At 38.4% G+C, this 22,712-nt stretch overlaps 2 protein-coding genes across 6 annotated transcripts in view; both read right to left on the reverse strand.

Annotated features, from left to right (window-relative positions):
* The window catches only part of RB1 (RB transcriptional corepressor 1), a 33,225-nt gene extending 25,028 nt beyond the window's left edge, over positions 1-8,197 (reverse strand). For 4 of the 5 annotated variants that reach the window (XR_015746432.1, XM_087949248.1, XM_087949249.1 and 1 more), the window contains exons 1-4: positions 7,928-8,197; positions 3,239-3,341; positions 1,754-1,863; positions 587-721 (exon numbers count right to left, since the gene is read on the reverse strand). Coding sequence is in view for 4 of the 5 variants with exons in the window: in XM_087949248.1 (XP_087805374.1) it covers positions 587-721; positions 1,754-1,863; positions 3,239-3,341; positions 7,928-8,064 (485 nt within the window). In the remaining variant the exon portion in view is untranslated. Of the gene's footprint in view, positions 1-586; positions 722-1,753; positions 1,864-3,234; positions 3,342-7,927 lie in introns of those variants that run through there. The other variant, XM_087949250.1, reaches the window with a different exon arrangement.
* A 2,272-nt stretch (positions 8,198-10,469) lies between these two features.
* On the reverse strand, positions 10,470-22,364 carry ITM2B (integral membrane protein 2B). The gene is made up of 6 exons (XM_026679053.2): positions 21,934-22,364; positions 18,819-18,947; positions 15,786-15,989; positions 14,380-14,490; positions 12,595-12,745; positions 10,470-11,099 (listed from the first exon to the last, which is right to left on the reverse strand). The coding sequence occupies exons 1-6, from the start codon at positions 22,060-22,062 to the stop codon at positions 11,011-11,013; spliced, it is 813 nt and encodes a 270-aa protein (XP_026534838.1). The 5' UTR covers positions 22,063-22,364; the 3' UTR covers positions 10,470-11,010.
* Between the last annotated feature and the right edge of the window lie 348 nt (positions 22,365-22,712).

Consider the following 22,712-nt stretch of genomic DNA (forward strand, 5'->3'; position numbering starts at 1 on the left):
TTTTCAAATATATATTAGATCAGGGGTGTCAAACTCAATTTCATTGAGGGCCACATCAGGGTTGTGGTTGACCTTGGGAGGCCAGGTGGGTGTGGCTGACTGGGTGGGTGTGGTCAACTAGATGGGTGTGGCCAGCTGGCATGTTTCCTCTATGCACCGAGTAGACTGGGCCAAAAATACATTGGCCTGAGTTCTTCGCACTGGGTAAACTGGGCCGATCTTTCCTCTTTGTATTGGGTAGACCAGGACAGCTCCACAGGCCAGGTTCAACCACACTGTGGGCCACATCCAGCCTGTGGCCCTTGAGTTTGACACCTCGATATTAGATGGTGTTAACAAGTCAGAAAATTGAAGATTAAGCTACAAGTTTCCTTTTTAAACAATTGTTAATAGTACAAAACTGGAACAATCACGTGATTCCTGGTTCTGATTCAAACAATACCCTTTAAATTTCACAGCAATAATGTTAAAATCATTTGTTCTAGTTTTCTTACCAGCAATTATAAAGCTATTTCATAACATATATTTAAGTATTGCTTAAGCAAAAACTCCTTTTTAAATAAACCTAAATGCAATAATATCTTACCTTGTAAACTTCTGGTAGAGTGCAAACAGTCTATCATATTTTATTTTTAGACGTAATATAGTACAGCCCACTTTAGTACTAATTGTATCCATGTTGACATCTATTTCTTTAATCAAGTGCAGAAATTTGCATACACTGCAAGAAAAAAAGAAGAGTGCAACCAAATCATTCCTTTCTAACATTACTAAATTAGAGCTGTGTGAAAAAGTCCTGCACGCATTACGGTTTATGACATTTTTTTGGATAGGCCATTGATTTTATGATATTTTATGCTAACTGCTATGCAAATATTGTTATATTTAAATAAATACTGGTGGTTTTTAAGTGAAAAGCATAACCTTCTTGCAATTTGGTGCTGTTTGGATGGGGATTGTGAAATTTCTTGCATGCTTACAATGACTATGAAAACAGATTAACTGATGTGGCATACGTGTTGCAATTACTAAGGCCAATGCAAGTGTTAACATTTTTATTGTTTGTGGCCCTAAAAAGGACCATTTAGGTAACCAAACATGGTTACTAATATGAAATTGGCCAGCCCTTATTGCTTATCACCAGGCGGCATCGCTTTGGCATAGGCTGTACAGTATGCCAAGTGGACCAACGAACAGTGGGCCAAGGTCATCTTCAGTGACGAGAGCAATTTCTATTTGACTGGGAAGCAGTGCAATAAGTATGTCAGAAGATTTCCAGCTGAAGGATTTAGGCCATACTGCCTGAATCTTATCTGGGAATCATCCATTGCATGTGATGATCTGGGGCTGTATTGCTATTGATATAGATCAGTATATCGGTATTGATCGGATACAAATTGTGCAGGGAATCATGAATTCCATGCAGTATGTGGAAGTCCAGGAAAAGACCATGCTTCCTTCAGCTCAGCAACTTGTAGGGAAGGACTTTTACCTCCAGGATGACAATGCTCCTTGTCATCGAGCCACGACCATCCAGCAGTGGATGAAGAAGCATGGTGTTTGACTCCTGGATTGGCCAGCTCAGAGCCCGGATTTGAACCCAATTGAGAACTTGTGGGCCAAGATGGGTTATGAAATAAGGAAGAAGCATCCGAAGACCAAGCAGGAGCTGATTGAATCCATTATTGCAGCCTGGCACCACATTGTCACCAAAGATCACATGCAAAGGCTTATACAGACACATCAAACATACCTAATTTTTAAACATTTCAGAAGTTCTGTAAAAGTGAATGTCATCTCATCCAGGTCAACAGCAGCCATAAAAATGCAGATACCCCACACTTCTTTTTTCAGCTGGCTCTCCTAGAATATAAGGTTAGCTCAATTGTATTATTTAGAGTTGTAATAAACAAACATCAGATCAAAATTTATATTTAATGTAATTGTCTTACCCATAAATTTTGCAGTTATATTTATATAGTTTACCATCATATCTTCTATTATCAAAGTAGGTTGATCAACATCTATCAGTTTACAAAAGGTAATTGCTGTTGCTGAAAATATGGGGAACTCAAAAAGAATTTTTAAGTTATTGCTATTTCAAATGTAAGAATAGCTCAGCAATACTTAGGATTGTGTTTCTTAGGATAAATCAAATATTGAAGGTTATTGCACCAAAAGAAAAGGGAGATAATAGAAAAAACAGGATTTTTGTTTAAGCCCTAACTTTTATCCTGGAAGTTGAAATACTTGCTATTGAGTAACATTTCAAGACTGAAATTATTTGTTTGATACCATATCACCAGTGTATACTATTTGAGAAGTCTTTCCTAGCTGGCATCTTCCAGATATCTTGAAAATTCAAAGATCTGGCAATGCCAGGAGCTCCTTTTATAGACTCAGATTCAAATATCAATATCTGAATACTTTATCGCTATTTCATAGGATTTGAAAATAAAAAATATATTTTATACTTCAAAATCTTTCCTCCCAGTAGTATTAAGTCTTGGTATTAATTGAATGAAGCCATAAATGGGAATCCTCTTATTAGAGGCACAAGATATATACATATATTTTATGTATATGTGTGCCTTTTATATTTAATACAATTCTGTACTTAGGGCCAGCAGATCAAATTGCACTTCTCCAACCATAATTTAATAATCAAGAGTAACAAAAACACTTTCTAGGGTATACCTATATATTAGTACAACTTGGGATATGTCAAGAAATCAATGCAAAACTATTGAATAGGATTTCTATATTTTGTCCAGTTTATTCTTACTGGCAAAAAAAAAGCCACAGGACCTTAGAGTAGATTATACAGAGAAAGAAGCTGGAACAGACTCCCTATTACACAAAGAGGAAAGGAAAAGGAGGAATAAAGGTCTACCTATAGATGGGCCTTCTGTTTACATAGGGAAAGATTCTTGTACTATATCAAAGTTGCCAGCCATAAATCGCAACACCCAATTCTGAAATATTAGCACTTGCACTACAAAACAAAACTTTGTCTAGATTTTATCACATGTGTACTAATATTATTTATTTTAAAATCAACTTCAACTCATGAGAAAAGTGAAATAGCACTAAAAATAGAAACAAAAACTAAATTGGGGGAGATGGAGGGAGTGTTTGGGTGTGTGCGTATTTGATATTATTTTCCAAAATGTATTATGGTTATTACATTGTTAATGTAATATTTAAATTACATACTTAATAAGCAAGATATACTCACTACATCCATTTTTTCATAGGCCTTCCAAGCTGTTATTCTCACGTTGTCTGTTATGTGTAAAGCATCACATAAGGAAACAAAGTCTGTTTCAGCAAACAAAAGCCTAGCAAAGAGAAATATATAAAACTGAATATATTAGGTACTTGACAGATTACATAATTTTGTGGAATATGTACTACACTATTTATTTTAGCAAATAAGGTACTTTCACTTCCAATACTTTTCTTACATATAAGCACAAACAATAAATTGTATATGAAAAATGCAATCATGGGCCCTATCTGTTACCAACAGGTACCATGGTATTTTCCTGACCTCATTCCATGAAGTCAAGAGTTTATTCATATACATATCAATGCACACAGTTATTTTACTGGTATTTGGATGCAGTGAAACGTATTTTATTCATTCTGAAACCTAAGAAGAGTTCTGATGAAAAGCATCATCTGAAAACAATGACACTTTAATTGTTGCTATTAAGCAGTGGTGTAATTTTAGATCTGTTTTATTAGTTCCTTAAGCCTGCCAGTGTTTTTTTCAGCATGCTAACACATTCCCCCTCCCACCCCGATTGTTTATCTTTAAACCTTGCTGCAAACTCAGTATCTCACAAACTCTACTCTCTTTTCTATATTTTTCCTAATATTCTATATTAGAATATTATCAGGGGTGGGATTCTATCTGGTCGCACTGGTTCTATAGAACCAGTTGTTATGATTCTGCGCAGTTCGGAGAACTGAGAGCTGAACCTTCCTAGCTTCTATTTTTCAGTGTAGACTCAGGTAGCAGATTGCAGAAAAGTAGATTCTGTGTGATTCTGTGAGCAACTCAATCTGCCTGCCTGCTTTGCCTGATTTGGGGTGAAAGTTGCTTTTCTTAAAATAAAAAATCCAGTATTTATATAAATATTTACATACAAGCCACACCCAGCCAGTCACGTGACCACCAAGCCACACCCATAAATTAGGCCATGTCCACATAATCGGTTAAGAAATTTGAATCCCACCCCTGAATATTATGCCAATATTCTATATCCTATTCTTACTAAGACAGTAAAATATTAAGAGGATAGATGAAGGTAACAAGAAAGAAAAGTGAAAAAGAGAACACTAATTATATTAAACTTCAGAGTAATAGCTATCTTTTTTTACCATTATAAAACTGATGGCTGGTTAAGAAATAGTTTTGGCAAAGAAGCACTGTCTTGAGGCTGTTTCAGATACATGAAAGATGAGAAGCAATACTATCAAGTTTTGAAAGTAAATTAGGCCAAGTGTTTTAGTTAGTATTTTATATACATATATAATTTTATTTAAACAAGCCCCACGCTATGGGTTATACTGGGTAAAGGATCTCTTTTAGAATGTTTGGTCTATTAATCTGTCTATTTGGTCTATTAGTCTATTAGTATGTCATTCTTTTCCCCCATTTTCATTTTTAAACTACACAATTATTAGTCATGGACAATCTATAAATATCTGGATACATACACTCATATACACATATCTGGAAAAGTCCATGGGTATGAAGTTTGTATGAGAAATTCAAAAATGAGACGGAGAAAAAAATACATTAACTTCCAGGAGCTATCTTATCAGTTAAGTGGGGGTTGGGGGGAGGGGAAAAAGGAATTGGGATTTTCAAGACTACAGTGGAACCTCCGATCATGACCATAATCCATTCCAGGACTTCAGTCGCAACCCGATTTGGTCGTGACTGGAAGCAAGATTGACTGCGCATCTGTGGACAAAAAAAATGGTGCAGCAGGGAAAATCACTGCGGCTGTGTTTGGTTGCCACCTGAGGATGTGTTCGCTACCAGATGCAAACATTTTCCAAAATTTTTGGTCGTCACCCGATTTGGTCGCTGTCAAAAGCATTCACGACCCAAGGTTCCACTGTATTTACTCCCATAAAACAGTATTTGGGCTCGAAAAATGTGCACTAGAAAAAAGATCATATCTAAGCTCTTTCTGCAAATTGAAAATGTCTCCATTTAAATTGCTGAATATATATATTTAATTTATGACAACAATTGAGCCCAGAATTTATGTTGTTAAGTGAGAAATTAAAGTGAGTTTTGTCCCATTTTATGACTTTTGTCACATTTAAGTGAATCACTGCAGTTGTTAAATAACAAAGTTCTTAAGTGAATCAGACCTTCCCATTCACTTTGCTTGTCAGAAGGTTGCAAAAGATGGTCACATGGCCCCAGGACATAGCAACTGTCATAAATATGAATCAGTTGTCAAGCATCCAAATGTAAATCATGTCACCATGGGCATGCTGCAACAGTCACAAGTGTGAAAAATGGTCATAATCACTTTTTTCAGTGTCACTGTAACTTCGAACGATCATTAAGTGAACTGCTGTAAGTTGAGGACTACCTCTAAAAGGCAACTTTGTGACACATGGTGAAAAAAAGATGGGTCACAAGTATTGGTCATTAAATCATATAATTCTTAAAGATATTTCAGGCAAAATGAAACACAATTACACTTTAATTTCTATGATCAGCATACACTACTGAAGTTAACTAGCATGCTGCATCAGAAATATTTTTGGGGGCATTAGCAATCAAAACAGGGACACTTGCACAAAGTTCATAAGTTCTACATATTTAGCAGTTTCTTAATGTATTACTCCAGAATGTGGAATCTTCCAAATAGCTATTATTTTGTTTGTATACCACTTTTATTATTTTTACAAATAATTCAAGGCAGTGAACATATGTACCACACCTTTCTTCACCTATTTCCCCATAACCAACCACTCTCTGAGGCAAGTTAAGCTGAGAGAGAATGACTGGCCCATGGTCACCCAGCTGGCTTTCATGGCTAAGGTGGAAGTTGAACTCACAGTCTCTACCTATTGGCTTAACCCAGGGGTCTTCAAACTTGACAGCTTTAAGACTTGTGGACTTCAACTCCCAGAAGTCCTCCTCCACTCATGTTAGCTCAGGAATTCCGGGAGTTGAAGTCCACAAGTCTTGAACTTGCCACGTTTGTAGACCCTTGCCTTAACCACTAGATCAAACTACCTCTCTTCTAAGGCTTTTCAGTGAATATTTTGATGCTATAGAGTTTTTGCAGGATCAAGAGAAAAAAAAAAACAGGCTGAAACCAGACTAGGTCTTTAATCAAAAACAGGTGGAAAATGTTCCTCCCAACCTCCTGTGATTGTAAGTGCGTTAAATTGTGCAGGGTGGGAGAAACAGGCACAATTTAAAATTTCACTTCACTGTAAATTAGGCTTGCACTTGATACATAGCAGTGAAATGTTTGTGTTTCTTTAGTATTTCTACAACAAATCTCTTTTCCATTCCCTTCTGTTGTGCACCCTCCAGTTGTACCTGCTCTAGTCTTGTTGAACAAAGCTTGACATCAGGTGAAAGTCATGACAAAAAAGGAGCCAATATTCAAATTTATGTTCAAGCTTTCACAACAAATTATACTATTCTTAAAATGCAGTTATACTATCTCCTGAAAAGAGATGGCTCATCTCCCACCAGCCTTGCTCTTGACACAGTCTGTTTTTTTTTTTAATATGACTGAAAACACTGCTGCAGAAAAGCTAGATAGATTTTAATATCATCTAGTGTTCCTTGCTTTGCTGATCTTTTAATATTTTCCATAATATCTAAAACAGGTACTTTCTTCTTTCCAGTTGTTATTTCTCTTATTCTCCTCCCAATGATCTATTCCTTCTTCTGTTTAACCCCTTCCTAAGGCATCTCCATCTTGGGTTCTTTTACTATTACTGCTTTAGGGAAAGAGTATTCAGATATCTGTGAAGAATGTGTGGTTTTTACAGTATAGGCAGATAGAGAAAAGGATTTTACAGGAAACTAATTTTAAACAATAATTATTATTTGGAGTTTGTTATAGCACAGCCTTTCCTTTGCAGTACAATTTCTTGCGCACACACACACATATATGCACAAAAGTCATTTCCAGGTATTTATTGTGGAAAGAGAAATCTCAAGAAGTTGGCAATGTTTATAATTTTTTTCTGTTTCTTTTGCAAGGTCATCTGTCTCACAGGTAAAATTCACATTATGATGAGCCAAACAACCACAAAGGAAAGCTGCACAGGCAACAAGAGAGAGAAACATGTTCTCAACTCCATGCTTAGCAGCCATTAAACCTGATCAATTAAGGCAACCGCTGAGAATGAAGCCTGGCATTCCTCTGTTCTGTAAAATATCACTGAGCTCAAAACTCAGCACTATCAGGGTGGGCGTTTATTTACATGTACGTTTAGTCTCCTGAGCATCTTTTCCAAGCCATTCAAGATGTTTCACTCCCCTTGGACCTCGTCTGGCACCCCCTCGATTTCCAAGAGGAAATAAGGGCGACAGCTGTTAAAACGGGGAAAGGGTCTGTTGGTTATTTTATTTTATTTAGATCGTTTTATTTTCGATGCAACACACAAGCTCTAGGGGAAGAAAAGAAATCCAGCCGTGAGTCCCAGAAATATAACTCCCTTAGTCCAAGGAGCGATCGAGAGGTAGAGGCCGCGAATTTCCTTCCTTCCGCAGAAAAGAAGATGGCAACCTCAAAGGGCTGGACTGACGGCTCTCTCTCTCCTGACCCAGCTCTCACTTGCTGCCCCACGCCTCACCCCCACCCCCACCCCAGCCCACCCCTCCGTCCCCAGGCGAGAGCTACCACTGCGGGCGGCAACAGACCTGTCAGGAGCCTGGGGGGCGGCGGCCGCTTCAGAGTCCCCCGCGGCCTCGGAGCTGTCCTCCGTCTGGCTTGGGAAGCCTGTTCCCATTTTCCGGGGGGGACTGGTCGGCGCCATGTTCGACGCCTCCAGCCACATAGAGGTTCCCCCGAGAGCCCAGACGCTGCAAGCCGAAAAACCCGGCCACTACCGTAGCCGCCCTCCTCAAAGCATCCCCGCCCGTCTCCCAAACCGCGGGAAAATGCTTCGCTCCCCTCCCCCAGACGTCACTTCTGGTGATTAGCTCCGGCGGAGCCTGCCGTTGAGATACATCGAAGGGCGCGGCTCGCGCTCAGCCGGGGCTTCCTGGGAACCGGGCTGGTTTTCACGGGCTTAATGGGGAACCCTAATTCTATCTCTGCAACGTTTTCGGAACTGGGAAGGAGGGAAGCAGTGAATGAAACCTTTGCGTGGGCAAAGGCCGAGCCTTGGTGCAATGTCTCTTAGGAGCAAAGGTCTCCAAACTTAGCAACTTTTAAGACTTGTGGACTTCCACTCCCAGAAGATTCGTTGCCAAGCACAATTCGTTGCCAAGTTTGGGGGGCCCTGCTTAAGAGGGTCTGCACAAAGAAAAGGGGAAGGCAGCCGCCCGGGAAGAACAGGCACCTCTCAAAGTTGCTTTGAACGGCAGAGGAGTGTTTGCTGCTACCCTTTTCTAGCCCTTCTGCTGGTGTGCTGGGAATAACTACTGACATGGTTTAGTACAGAGGTCTTAAAACTTGGCAACTTTAAAGACTTGTGGACTTCAACTCCCAGCACAGCTGGCTGGAGAATTCTGGCAGTTGAAGTCCACAAATCTTAAAGTTGCCAAGTTTGGGGACCCCTGGTTTAGTGGCTGCTTTTATTGTGAACAGATATATTGTGATATTCAACCCAACAATTATTGCCGTAGACCCCTTTCGCTAGGTTTGCTGGGCGGAAGCTGGTGGAAGCGCTCCATGCTTCGCATCACCAAGTCAACCACGTTGGTTCTATGGAAATCATAACCCACCAATCTTCAGCTACTTTTATCAGTATTGCACTTTGATCTCAAATCATGCAGAAATAATCAGAATTTGAAACTTAGTTCAAACGAAAATCACTATCATTTAAAGGATTACACAATATGTTAACCATAGAATTTTTATATTTGTAGCCCATCTTTATTACTTTTACAAATAAGGAAGGAAGCATATCCAACACACCTTTCTCTTCCTGTTTTCCTAACAATAACCCTGAGGTGGGTTGGGCTGAGAGAGAGACTGGCCCAAAGCCACCCATAGCTAAAGCAGGACTTGAACTCACAATCTGGTAAGGCAAGACTTAAAATCCATGTGTTGGGAGATTCTTTAAGTCTGGCATAGTTAGTCAAGCCTATTTTTCAAACCAGCAAGATATTCACATTACATAATCTACAAATTCCAAACATCACTAATTGTAGCATGCTTCAACAATCTTCTCGAAATAGTTTTTGGAGGCCCGATATAGAAAAGTTAAAGCTAAATTAGAGGCTATTTAAACTACAGCTCATGTCTTACACTATATCTATGTAGCTCATAAGACTTACCTAATAAATCCTTACCTGAAAAACTGATCTTTTTATGTGCAATAATTGTTACTGGATCAGTGATTTAGTTACCTTGAACATAACCAAAATCTGCCGTTAAATTAGACATACCTTGACTAACATCACCAATTCCAGCATTCTTACCTGTTTTGAGTTTTTATTATTTTAAGCTATTTCTATCTGGACATAAACAACTCTATATTTGGATTTTGTTCTCCTTTTTTCAGTTCTTCAGAACATTTTCCCATGAAATCCATGCCAATACAGATAGGGCTCTTACTGAGTGCCTTGTCCAGGACCTTCAAAGTTATGATGGTGTTGAAAAAATAATTTTATAACTAATGCCCACATTTACAACCTTCACCACATTCTTTTGTCACATGATCACTGTTACAATCAATACATATTTTTCTGTGCCTACCTTGGTTTTTTCCCATTGCAGAGTGGAGAAATTAGGGATTACAAGAGAATAAACATGCACTCTGAGGAATACACAAGCGCTCTGAGGAATACACAACACAAGCAATGTACTGTCATTGGCAGCTGCAAACATACTATTCAAATACATTCCCAATGTGTACCTCTCTTGTAATCCCTTCCTCTCCAATCTCTTCATTCTTTGGAGTGGATGGGGGGAAAGCCACTTCTACACCTCTCCTGTGCCTGACTGGTTTCCCTCACCTTGCAGAGAGATTGCCAGGGAAGGGATTTCAAAAAAATTAATTCTTTGCTACACAATACACAATTGAATGATAAACCTTTGATTAAAAAAAACCCAATACTTTAACATTTACTTTTTTAGAAACAGTGTTTCAGTTCTACTCTAAATCATTATTACAAATAAAATTAAATAATTCCAAGATTTAGTAACCTAGTAATTATTAAAAATTCAACTCCAGTAATTTCTAAAATACACTTCTTAGACAAACAGTTTATGTAAAATAACTTGGCAAAAACATTTACACAAATTTGTATTTATTTTCTTTTGCATACACATAGCTTATATACAAGTCAGTAATGCTGGAGTTTGTACAGCGGACGCCTATACTAGCACAGCCAATTTGAAGTGAATTTAAGTGTGACTGGAAACACAACAAATTCAATTTTTATTATAAAATGTTTCTTAATGAGCTGTAATCAATAATGTACTAATACACTGTTAAAAACCTCAAAAGTTGCAACCGATCTATACATTTTTTAGCTTTTAACTAGAATTATTTTATAGGAATTTTTGGTAATATTGGATGCACAATTTACCTCCTGATAGTTCAGGATTTATTATGTGAAATACACTAACAATATACAGCTTCTATTCAAACATAAAAAATAACATATTTCAAAATATGACATAAAGATGTTTCATGAGATTAAGTAATTGGATTCAGTTATGTAGCCTTGTCTATTCTTCACATAAATGATTATAAAAAGAAATCACTGCACATAATAGAAAGGATAAATTGAAGTATCTTTTTAATTTTCTGTTACAGTAGCATTCCTTATTATTCTTCACAAATAAGCGTTTCCATTGCAAATCTGTTCTCAAAATGTCGAATTATCCGGCAATTACCTGCTTCACGCTTGTGAATGCCTATTATGGGAAAATGAACAAAATATTGAATTATTTTATAAATAAACTCTATATATTGTCTTGTATGGAAAAATATGCATTTGCGACCTTTCCTGCCATCTTGCCACAAGAAAGTCCATGGAGAAACCAGCAGAAAAGGTCATAAATCACTCCTCAAGGAGCTCCATTATGAGGTCCCAGAGATCTTGTACTCTGTAGTATGTGCTCACACTACAGCATTCCCGTCCATATAGCTGTTCTCAGGCAGCACTGCAGTACCTTGATCCCAGTCCACATATACTCATACAATGCCACAGCACTTCCTATTATTAACAATGGGAAGACAGGTGAGCCTAAACAAGAGCATTATGGTTTTTTTTTTAAAAAGCACTGTTCTCAACATGAAGTATATCCAAACTTTGCTATCTTTTTTCTTTTTTTTTTTTTTTTTGGGGGGAGAGATCAAATAAATAAATAACTTAATTTAAATAATTTAAATAAGTAATCAAATCTTTAATTTCAAGTCTCTTCCCTATCACTTTAGGACTTCATTGTCCTAAAAAATACTATTGTAAAATGATGCATTGTATCTAAACATACTGGACATGATAAAACTTCCAATGAAATACTTTTAAATGTCATTAATGTTGGTAAGTTTAACCACATGCTTAATTTATCAAAGTGAATGGTAGTAGTACATAAATTTAGTTTTGCCAAACATTTGTGGGGAAAATGTACAAAAGTATTTTAATATATGAAAGTAATATTAGTAAAATTAACACACCATTGCACCAAATAATTTAGCCACAGATATATCCCATCATTTCTTATAACGGTATATTCACAAATTTATCAGGAACCATTTTTTTCCAACCAGAACATTGTTCTAAGCATAGAATTACTGACATTGGAATCTGACATGAAATATTCAAAGGCAAAAAAAAAATTGTTTTAAAGCTTTGCATACAGTATATTAAATATGCACATCTGTAACATTAAAAATTAGGTGCTATAAGAGGCATGGATATTTTTATGGTCATTTTTAATCCACTTATTAGCCATCCTTTGATGTTGCAATGGTACACCAAGTTGTAGGGTCCCCAGAATCACACTATCACATTTGGTGACTTACAATTATGATGCTACAACATCCCATGGACATGTGATCACTACCTGTGACCATCTCTGCTGGATTTCAATATGCAGTCAATCAGAAAGCTAGCAAGAGATTGCAAATGGTAATTGCAGGATGCTGCAATCACACAGTTTCATCGAATTTCAGCAACTGTTGTCATAGATTAGCATGGTCACACAATGTCATGCCTTATGACCATATTGCTTAGTGACGGTGTTCCTGATCCCAATTAACATTGGTAAGAGAAGACTGCATGTATCAGATTTTATTACAATGCAGCAAAATATATACACACTATAAAATTAGTTTTGCATTGTTTGATGTGGAAACAAAACATTAATTATGGCTATCTTTATTATTTCATCTATGCTTATACCATACCTTTCAGTGCTTCCTTGCGCTGCAATTTGTAAGTCTCTTTATCACGACATAGGCGATAAATGAAAAAACCCAGTTGATCCACATTGTCAATGCGGTCAGTGACTATCATATGCTCATGGATCAAGTACGATTGTGGCAAGTATGTTCCAGCCTACATGGATTAATAGAATCATGAAGAGTTTTAAAAAGTATTAAATCTGTCACATTCATTTTCATTTAACTTCTTTATTATTAATTCAATTTATGTGAATTTATATTTATTAACTTATATCTATAATGTTGCCTACGAAGAATATCAATCTTAAGACAAAGAAAGAAAATAGCCCATTTCCTTCTTTTTCAAGGGATCATAGTTTAAATCATGGACTGAGAACCAATAGTCCCCTCTACAAGTCAGTAAAAATTTCTTTGCCAGAGAAGTTTGTCTTTTAAAAAAATACTTCCAGGATGCCAACTGATTTTTAAAATCCAAATGGCATACCATTAAGCTATTCAAGGTCAACATTTTGGGTATGCTGCTGCTGTATGGTACTCAAGTGTGTAAGAATATGTCCAACTTGTACCCTTTCCAACCTGTTTCTAAAAATAGCACACATTGGGCTCAGCTCAGGGCCCATGCAAAACTACAATGCTTAGGGTCTCAAGCAAGATGAATTCTTTAGGGTGGTCCCTGTGTTTCATCTTAGCCCTGAAGAATAGCTTTGTACCACCTTGCAAAGACAAATTGTGGTCTGTCAATACTAGCTTTACATTATTTACTTTAGGCTTCACAAAAACCTGAGCAGAACTCAAAAGGAAGGTCTGTAACTTAGATCATCTAGTCCAGGGGTGTCCAACCTTGGCAACTTTAAGACTTGTGGACTTCAACTCCCAGAATTCCTCAGCTGAGGAATTCTGGGAGTTGAAGTCCACAAGTCTTAAAGTTGCCAAGATTGGACACCCCTGATCTAGTCAGTCAAGGCCCAAATCACCCACGTCTGTAATAAAATTCTCCCAACTTCCTTGACTCTCCCTGAGCATTTTTTCTTTTATCACATAAGAGGCTTTTTTCCCCCTCTAGCCCAAATTATGTACCCAACAGGGTGACAATTTAAAGTTATTTCAATTGTTCAAATGAAAATGTTATTTGTTATGTTCAAATACGAAGAATGAATTTATATTCCATATTTTATTAAAATGTCCAGTCTACAAACAACGGCACTTAAAACATATAACTCCAGTCCAGTTATTACAAACTCTCCTCATTACAAGGAGAGTACTGATTTCCTTTAAAGTGACCAATTTCTCAATGGCACTGGCAAAATTATTACCTGTAGCTTTAGCCCATGGGAAGCAGCTGGTGCCTTCTTTATAGTTTTGGTCACCTTTTATGTAATTTATGTATATTAATTTTTTAAACTTGTCTGTTTGATGTTTGTTGGACCATAAGTAAAGAAAAAATTGCACATAAGGTCTGGTTTTGTTCGGAGGGGCTATTACTAAATGGGTTTAGTGTAGGGTAGTAAAAATGTTAATATAAATGAGAGTGGAAAATTATTTTTAATAGCATCTTAAATGGTTTAGCTTATTAACTGATGGGTTGGGGTTTTGTTGCATTTTACTTGCCCTGACAATGAAATAAATACATATCATATCAGAAACTATACAAAGGAATCAGCTTATATAATGCATATCATCATTGGATAAAACTAGGTTCACAGTCATTCTAATCAACTGGGACATAAATTAGCTTAATAAACATAAGGAATACTGAATACATTAAAAAAACCTCTATTTTAAACTTACTTTGATGTTGATCAGCAGTTCTAAGAAGTTTTTAGGTGGCATAACAACTGACGTATTCAGAGGAATGACATAGCACTTATTCAGGCTGAGGTCAAGATAAGCTGTAAGTCTCTAATAAAGAAATGTCATGAAGTTCTTAATAGTGTTAAGAATCTGTAACATTGTATATGACTTAGTATATTATACTGATCTTTCAAAGACCAAAATTTAAATACTTTATCAATTATTCCATTTCAGTCTCTAGTTATCAAAACATTATTTTCTGATAACCCCAAAAAAACCTAGCTTAAGGGAAGTATTCCAGAATAGTCTTTTAACCTCATATGTTCCAGATACATTTAAAACAATAAATACAGATCAAAATAATACATGATAGGTATATAACAGAATAAGGGACCTTGGAGATCTCCTATCTAGTCCAATCCCCTGCTCAAGCAGGAGACCCGAGAGGAGACAGATAAATGTCTGTCTAGTCCCGTGGTGGCTAACCATTTCAGCACCAAGTGCCCAAAGTGCACGTGTGCGCATCCCCAAAATGCAAACGTGTGTGCGTCCCCACGCATGCATCCTAACCCCCCCTGCACACCCCGCGCATGCATGTGTGACCCCTGCACGTGCACCCCGACCCCATCTGCCAGCTCCTTCTGAACTCTAATATGTAATCCATTTTTAAATTTGAACTTGTCTAGGGTGGACAGGAGTTCTCTTAGCGTTTTCTTGCCTATTTTAATTCGTATTCCTAGTCTGTCTTTTACAGATCTGTTTTTGGTAGGCTGGGCTATTTTTATATTTTTTTTAATATTGTATTAAAATTTTAGTGCAATATATCACAAGTAAAAGGTGGGAAAGAGTGTTCTTTGTAAATTCTAAATAGTATTAAATATTTCAGCCTAACATTAACCCTGAAAAGGCACATTGTTTTTAGAAGCTTGGATACAAGGAGTCTTTTGCTTGTTCTTACATTATTAAATTATTTCCTCAGAGAATTCAGAATTTTGTAGGCTTTAATAGCAATAGCACTTAGAAATACAGTATATACTGTTTCACAATGCTTTACAGCCTCTCTAAGCAGTTTACAGAGTCAATATATCGCCCCCAACAATCTGGATCCTCATTTTACCAACCTCGGAAGGATGGATGAGTCAGTCTTGAGCCAGTGAGACTCGAACTATCGAACTGCTGGCAGTCAGCAGAATTAGCCTGCAATACTGCGCCACCACAGCTCTTTAACCAATCTATGCAGTACTTTTTACTTCCTCCACTCTGGAACCTACCTAGGCTTTCTTTGTGCACGTACCAGTGTATATACAAATATAATCAAGACACCAGAAATAATCAGTAACTTCAATGGGAGAACAAATTCCTTTTCCTCCAGTTATAATGTTATTCAGAGTATTATTCCTTACCCTCTGGAAATCATGGACAATATCAGCTGGATCATTGTCAGCAAATTCTGGAACTGGCACACTAATGAACTCAACATCCTCCTCCTGGAGGATCTGGATACTCTCTTCAATTATCTGATAACGAGGAGCTGAAGCAATTGTATCTGAGTCAGTTAGGGTCAAGCCATCCTCAATATATTTAATTCCACAGAAGTAAACATTTTCCTAAAAAAACAAAGGTAATACACGTAAACCAATGCAAAACAAAGCAGAGTTCATGAATCTTGTTGCAACACATTTCCACCCCCACCTCATCACTGCTAAAATCTCAAATCCAGAATAGCCACTCTATTTTTAAACTTATTAGATAATATTATAGTTTATTCAAAGCAGAATTTATCATCGGAGGAAGATTAATATCTATCATCTGAAAAGAGACGTAGTTTGAACTTACAACTTTTTGTACTGGCCAACCATTAAGTAATATTTATTACAAAACCTCAGGATAGGTTCATACAAATTTCATACATATTTGTTTAATTATTAAATGAACCACAGTTGACTACATTGGTGTTATTCAGATAAGCATAACCATTTTGGTTTTGGTTCAGACAACCCAAAGAACAAAAATAAAAAATGAGAATCCATATTGTGGCTTAGCACAAATGTGAGCATTCTGTATGCCCTAAAAGATACCCAGGGTTTTAAAATTATATCAGCAAAATACCAAACTTTTGCAATATACATTTCTTCAACTTTTAAGAATGAGAAAGGAGGTCCATTGAAAGACAAGTTATTTCCCACTATTAAGCTATCTCCAAACACCAAAATTACTACTTTCAGTTCAGTTCCTGCCCATTTTTGTCATTTGTGGGAGTTTTAAAGGAAAAAGGTGGTTAAGAATGATAGTATCAACTATCCAGAACATCTGCTGGCAAACAAGGTAAATAATACCAAGCCCCTTCAGAAATCACCCAGGCCTCTGAGTCAAACTATTTTGTATCCATCGATCTAAAGTTGACCAGAGAATGACCAGTTGTTATTTGAAATTCTAGATAACAGCAGCTGGAAATTCTGGCTGCCTTAGTAGACATAGAAATTATATTCTGAAGTTCAGGTCAACCACTAGCAATTATTATATGACCAACATAATGAGATTAAGATGACACTGGATAGCTTAATTTAACCAACCAACATTTTTCAGCAAGTCATACATACGCACTTTAACATTATTATGGTGAATACTGCCTTTCTTTTGCTAATGCACAAGCAAACTATGAGCAAAATGAATAACAACTTATTTTTGGCTCTAGACTAATTGTGTATGTAATCACAAAGAAACAAACTCTATTTTAGCTCAGTTTGTTGTACAAACCACCCACGGTATTAGTTTGACTATATGCTATGTCCTAGAAAATTACATTAATTCGATAATTAATAGATGAAGATACCACCAGGTTGTTTGGATTGAATATTCAAGACAATTTTATATCCTGTAGTCTTCAATTAACTTTCCAACATTAGCCTGTTTCCTATAGCTGGTGAATTCAAAGATATTGTTAAACTGCACTGGTGATCACAGCGAAGTAATAATACAGAAAAAAATAATGAGCCCAAACTGCTGCATTCAGAAAAGTAACCTTTGTAGGCAAGAAAGAAGAGCTAGCTGTCCTTCTGAATCTGACTCACAAAGAGGAGCAATAGATATCCTTTCTGCTATCATAACACTTGCTGCCACTTGGGAGAAAAAAGACAGATGTCCTGGTCATTGCTTATTTCTCCCTTTTATTTCTAAGCTTTAAAAGTAAAAGTGTTTGGAATTGAAAAATACGTTGCTCAGAGTGTCTGAAGGGAAGGCAAAATAAACACCACAAATAAAAACAGTTTGATTTCCCTCCCCCGCATATAAAAATTTAACAAATTACATTTCACCCATAACTTTAAACAATTTACATTTGTATATACAGTTAATATTTTATTCAGGTTAAAATATATATTGAGAACATTTCCTATGGAGACAACAGACAGTACATATTATATATTTGCCATTTGCAATATTTCTACCGTGTTTCTCCAACAATATGTCCTCCACCAATAGGAAGGCCCAGTGTGTTTTATCGGCATAAAATCAAATTAAGGCGCTCATTGGCTTGGTGAGAGCTCTGCCGCCGGGCAGGAGGACCCGCCTGTCAGCTGTGCTGGGCGCCCCAGGCAAAGCTCTTCACGCTCTGCCTGGCGCCAGGCAGGGATGGCGGCTGGGCGCTTCTCCCGAGGTGGGCCGATCCTGCGCTGCGGCCCCGGGAGATTCGCCTCCCCACGTGGGGTTGGGTTGCCCTCTCGGGCAGGGGAGTCTTTGTTGTAGTAGGGCGTCGTTTTTAAAAGAATTGGCTTTACCTTCGAAGGCAAAGGGAAGGCGGCGACAGGAGCGCCTGAAGCCAAGTGTCTCTGCCGGGCTCCGGTTGCAGGGAGGAGCCCTGGCTGGCCGCACGTGGCTGTGCCAAACGCCACGGTGTTGCTCTAAACGCCGCGGCAGCAAGGGAGAAGGGAAAGCAACGGTGGCGGAAGGTCTCCCGATACAAAGTGCCCCATCAACGCCGAAGTCAACATCCAAGCTGTCGCTGCCCGCCCGCCCACCCGAGGATACAAGGGGGGGAATTAAGTCACCCCCGAAAAGACAGCCTAGCCGTTTTTTCGGGGGTCAAAAAAAAATAAGGCCCGGGCTTATTTTGTGAGAAACACAGTAACTAAAATCAGTAAGAAACTTCAACAACTTGAAAAACTTCTACCAATGGAAAACTAAAGAGATAATCATTCTAGAGTTATCCCAAAAGACTTAATTTCCACCGCAGAAACACTAGCAAATATTTCCTAACATTAAGCTTAAATCTAAATATATTTTTAGCTTAGGTTGTATTTGAGTTAATTTTTTCAAGTTTAAAAATATTAAAAATGATTTTTTTAATATTAAGACTTTAGCTGATAAGCCAAGTTGGACAATTGCTAGTAAGTTAACAAAAACATTCAAAGCTTGGTCATATATATATTTTCATTTACCTGAATTTGAAAATACTTGTACAGATAGGCACCACCAAGGATTACAACAGCAAGCATAAAAGCTAATCCAAAACACATACACCAGCACCAAGCTCTTCTTTTTCCAAGAGGCACCACTTCTGCTGGATCCTAAAAAGTCACACACAAAAAAGTAATCAATAGTGAGATATATCCAGCTACATCGTGTAGGTATAATGCAATCGCTACTTGTGTCCATGTTATGTGAACAGGCTTCCTTTTTTCTTTTCCATCTTGAACCACCACCAAATCTTCCACAGAATCCGTGAATTCCCTTCTGGAGTGGCAGGTGGAATTCTAATACAGAAGCTATTCCATCGGCAAAAAGAGCTCACAATTTTTTTTGCAGGCAGTTTTTAATTATTAAACAGAAATTTATTAAACTTATTTAATAAATATAAATAAAATAAAAAATAAATTTATTAAAATATTAAACACTTTTAAAATTATTAAATACTAGAAAGCACTCATGTGCAAATGTTGTTTGTTGACTTCAGTTCAGCATTTAATACAATCATCCCTTAGCATCTAGTAAACAAATTAGGCCATTTAGGCTTTAATACTGCTTTGTACAACTAGATTCTTGATTTTCTTACTGATAGGCCCCAATACATGCGAGTTGGGACTAATATTTCTAACACCATTTTCTTGAGCACCGGTTCTCCTCAGGGCTGTGTCCTAAATACGCTGTTGTTCATCCTGTTGACCCATGACAGTTGTGCTAGGTTTACCACCAACCATATTGTGAAGTATGCAGACAATAGAACATAGTGTGGGCCTTATTCAAGATGACGAGGGTACTTACTACAGGAGGTAGAGGGTTTAGTGAACTGTTGTAACAAAAGCAACCTCATTTAAACATAGAAGAAACTAAATAGATCATTGTCGATTTCAGAAAAGGCAGGCACAGCTCTACGTATTAATGATTCACCTGTGTAGGTGGTTAGCATCAAGTTTCTGGGTGTGCAGCTAATGAGTAGGCTACCTTGGTCGCTCAACAGTGAGACACTAGTGAAGAGGGCACAACAGCACCTGCATTTTCTGCATCGCATGAGAAAAGTTGATCTTCCTTCCCCTGTCCTTACCACTTTCTATAGTGGCCACAGATTAGTTTCTTCATTCACAAGAATTCTTCGATTGCTGCTCTTTCAACAACATCGTCACCAGGGAGGAAGCATGGACCAGTGTGGCTGCCCAAGTACTGATGGACAGGAAAAGTCCAAATAAAAGAGATTGCCTGAAGCCTCTTCTTTCCATCTGGCCTGTTGTCTCATAACAACAAAATTCTTTCAAAAGTATAGAAGAAATCCTTCCTAGGTTCCAGGAGTATATATCATGCTATTTGTAACTTCTTAGCCATCAAGACTGACCCACATTTTTTTGACTAATTTGAACTCCAAATGGTCACTGTTGCCACTCTCTTTAGATCAAATAGCATACTTTAGGTCAGGAGTCTTCAAACTTGACAGCTTTAAGACTTGTGGACTTCAACTCCTAGAATTCCTAAGTTAACATGACTGGAGGAGGGATTCTGGGAGTTGAAGTCCACAAGTCTCAAAGCTGTCAAGTTTGAAGACCCCTGCTTTAGGTTGTTGTAAGTTATAGTATCAGGACAAAGGACAATCAAGGGGTTGAATGAATACTTCCTTTCACAAATCCACACTTAATCAGCTCACTTAAAGAACTAAAAACTGCAAACATATGACATGCTAAGCTTTGATAGTTTTAACAAATTTGATTTCCCCTTTTGATTGATAGCCTTCAAGGTACTGAAGATAAGCAAGATAATTAATACTAGCTCTGTATTTATTGTAAGGTTAATAGAATCCTGCAAGTCTGAAAGTACTTCTCCTGTCCTCTACTTTTACTCTCTCAAAAACTATGGAGGATCCCTTGTGAAACCCTTTCTCCACCCCTCTTTTGAACTCAAGATTTCTTATCAGACCACTGTCTAAGCTCCAGATCTTCCTCCTGTCTTCCATGGTCAGTCCCAAGGAACATTACAGGTTAGAATGTTGTACAGTACAGTATAAACCTTGCACATCTGGTTAGTTTATGGTTCAATGTTCTGTATACATCCAGATAATGGGTTATACAACAGGTGTTGTATGATCAGTTATACTGGATCTAATGGTGAACTGAAAAGAAATCCAAAATCACAATCTTCAGTCAAGTAAGCCATTCCTGAGTCAGTTTGGATGCCTGGCAACTAGACAAGTGCATGCAATTTTCATTAGTGCTTTACTTTTGCATTCTTCAGGCACAGGGAGTGACTGGAAAAGGTTATCCAGAGAGAGTTTCCTGCTTTAAAGCAGGCCAGAAACTCTGTTTCCCTTCACACACATAGGATCCAAAATTTTAAAAATACTTTCCAAAATTACTGGTTGAAATCGCATTAGATTTCATGAACAAGAACATCAAATTTGAAATCAATTGCCATTGCCCTTTTAATGGTATCTAATCCAATGTCAAAATATTATATACTTTTTTTCCCTAAATCCCACGCCAATCTAGTCTTGGAGTTCCCCAGGGTCTTCCATGCAAGTACTAATCAGGCCCAACTCCATTTAGGTTCAGAGCCCAAGCAAAATCCGGATGTTATGCAAAAAAATGCAAGGTCGACCCGGTCCTAAGCAACTGAGATAAAATATGTAAATATAAAGAGACACCCGCGATGTTTAAAGGCTGCTCATGCGTCAGCCATTTTAGATTCATAGACTGATATGCCAAAATTGAGGTAATATTTTACTTTCCTACTGTCGTGCTCCGAGGCAACTCTTCGAGTTAAAAACCCATGATAAATACACCCGTCTCTCCAAAGCCCCAGCCGGCTTAAAGCTTCTTCCGGAACCTCACTAGGCCCTATATATATCCTCCCCGCACGCCCCAGTCCCTCCTTGTTTCGACCCCATCTTGCTCCCCCCGGATGTCCACACCGTCCTCCTTCCAAACTGGGCGCTGCGTTTCCCGATTGCTCTTTTGCACGGCAGCTTGCAAGATAAGCTGCTGCTCCGCGCCCGGGAAAACCGCTCTCGCTCCTGGTGCTTGCCCTCGGCAGGAGCATTTGCCAGCGCCACTGCGCCTGACTCCTCCTCACCTTTGTGTCTGGGGGCAAGATGAGCACTTGGTTGCTGCAGCTGTTTTTTTCATTCTGCCCCCCTTCCTCCTCCTCCTTCTTGGCCGCGTCTTTCTGCGCCAAGGCCGAGTTAAACGAGACCTTCACCATGGCTGCAGAAAGCTAAGGCTTCAGCAAGGAACAAAGCGTCAGGCAGCTGCGGCGAAAGTGGCCGATCGGGGCCCCGCTTATTTCTCGCCGAGTCTCACGGGCAGAGCGGGGCAGCTGAAGGTTCTGCGCGCTTCCCTCCTCTTTCTCTGTCGCCCTCAGGTGCCGAGCCTGCCCGACCGAGCCAGGGAAGCCGAGAGGCAGGGGGAGGATTTCCGAAGGCGGGAGCCAGCCAGCCAACTCAGCGTCGACGCCCGGATCAAGCAGCCAGCTCTCCGCCGCAGGGCAAACGGGAACCACACTCCACGGACCAGAAGTCGGAGCTGCTGTGCAGGAAACCAAAAGCTCCAGCAGAGCGCAAGCCTTCCTTCTGCAGAAGTTTGCCCGAGGCACAAAAACATGATCACAACTGCTCAGGTTTTATCTGAGATGCCAATTTAAGAGCAGGCGCTAGATTGTGGCCGTCTGAAACTGGGTGAATTCAGCTGGTGCAAACCGCTGGCTTAGGTCGGAAATTACTTATAAAGCTCTCTTGGTTCCGACCATACTCTGTCAAACATGACAGTTTTAAGACTTGTGGACTTCAACTCCCAGAGTTCCTCCTCCAGTCATGTTAGCTCAGAAATTCTGGGAGTTGAAGTCCACAAGTCTTA

The sequence above is a fragment of the Notechis scutatus genome, chromosome 1 (genome assembly GCF_049901735.1).
Source record: "Notechis scutatus isolate UNSWTSFEM ecotype Mainland chromosome 1, rNotScu1.2, whole genome shotgun sequence".
Taxonomy (NCBI): Eukaryota; Metazoa; Chordata; class Lepidosauria; order Squamata; family Elapidae; genus Notechis; species Notechis scutatus.

Bases quoted from the DNA above. Each gene is read 5' to 3' on its own strand.
- ITM2B (XM_026679053.2), bottom strand. From the start codon at position 22,062: ATGGTGAAGGTCTCGTTTAACTCGGCCTTGGCGCAGAAAGACGCGGCC. The intron at 18,948-21,933 runs GTGAGGAGGAGT...GTGACTTTTTAG, and splicing joins TCTTGCCCCCAGACACAAAG to GATCCAGCAGAAGTGGTGCC. The intron at 15,990-18,818 runs GTAAATGAAAAT...TTGTTTTTTTAG, and splicing joins ACAAGTATTTTCAAATTCAG to GAAAATGTTTACTTCTGTGG.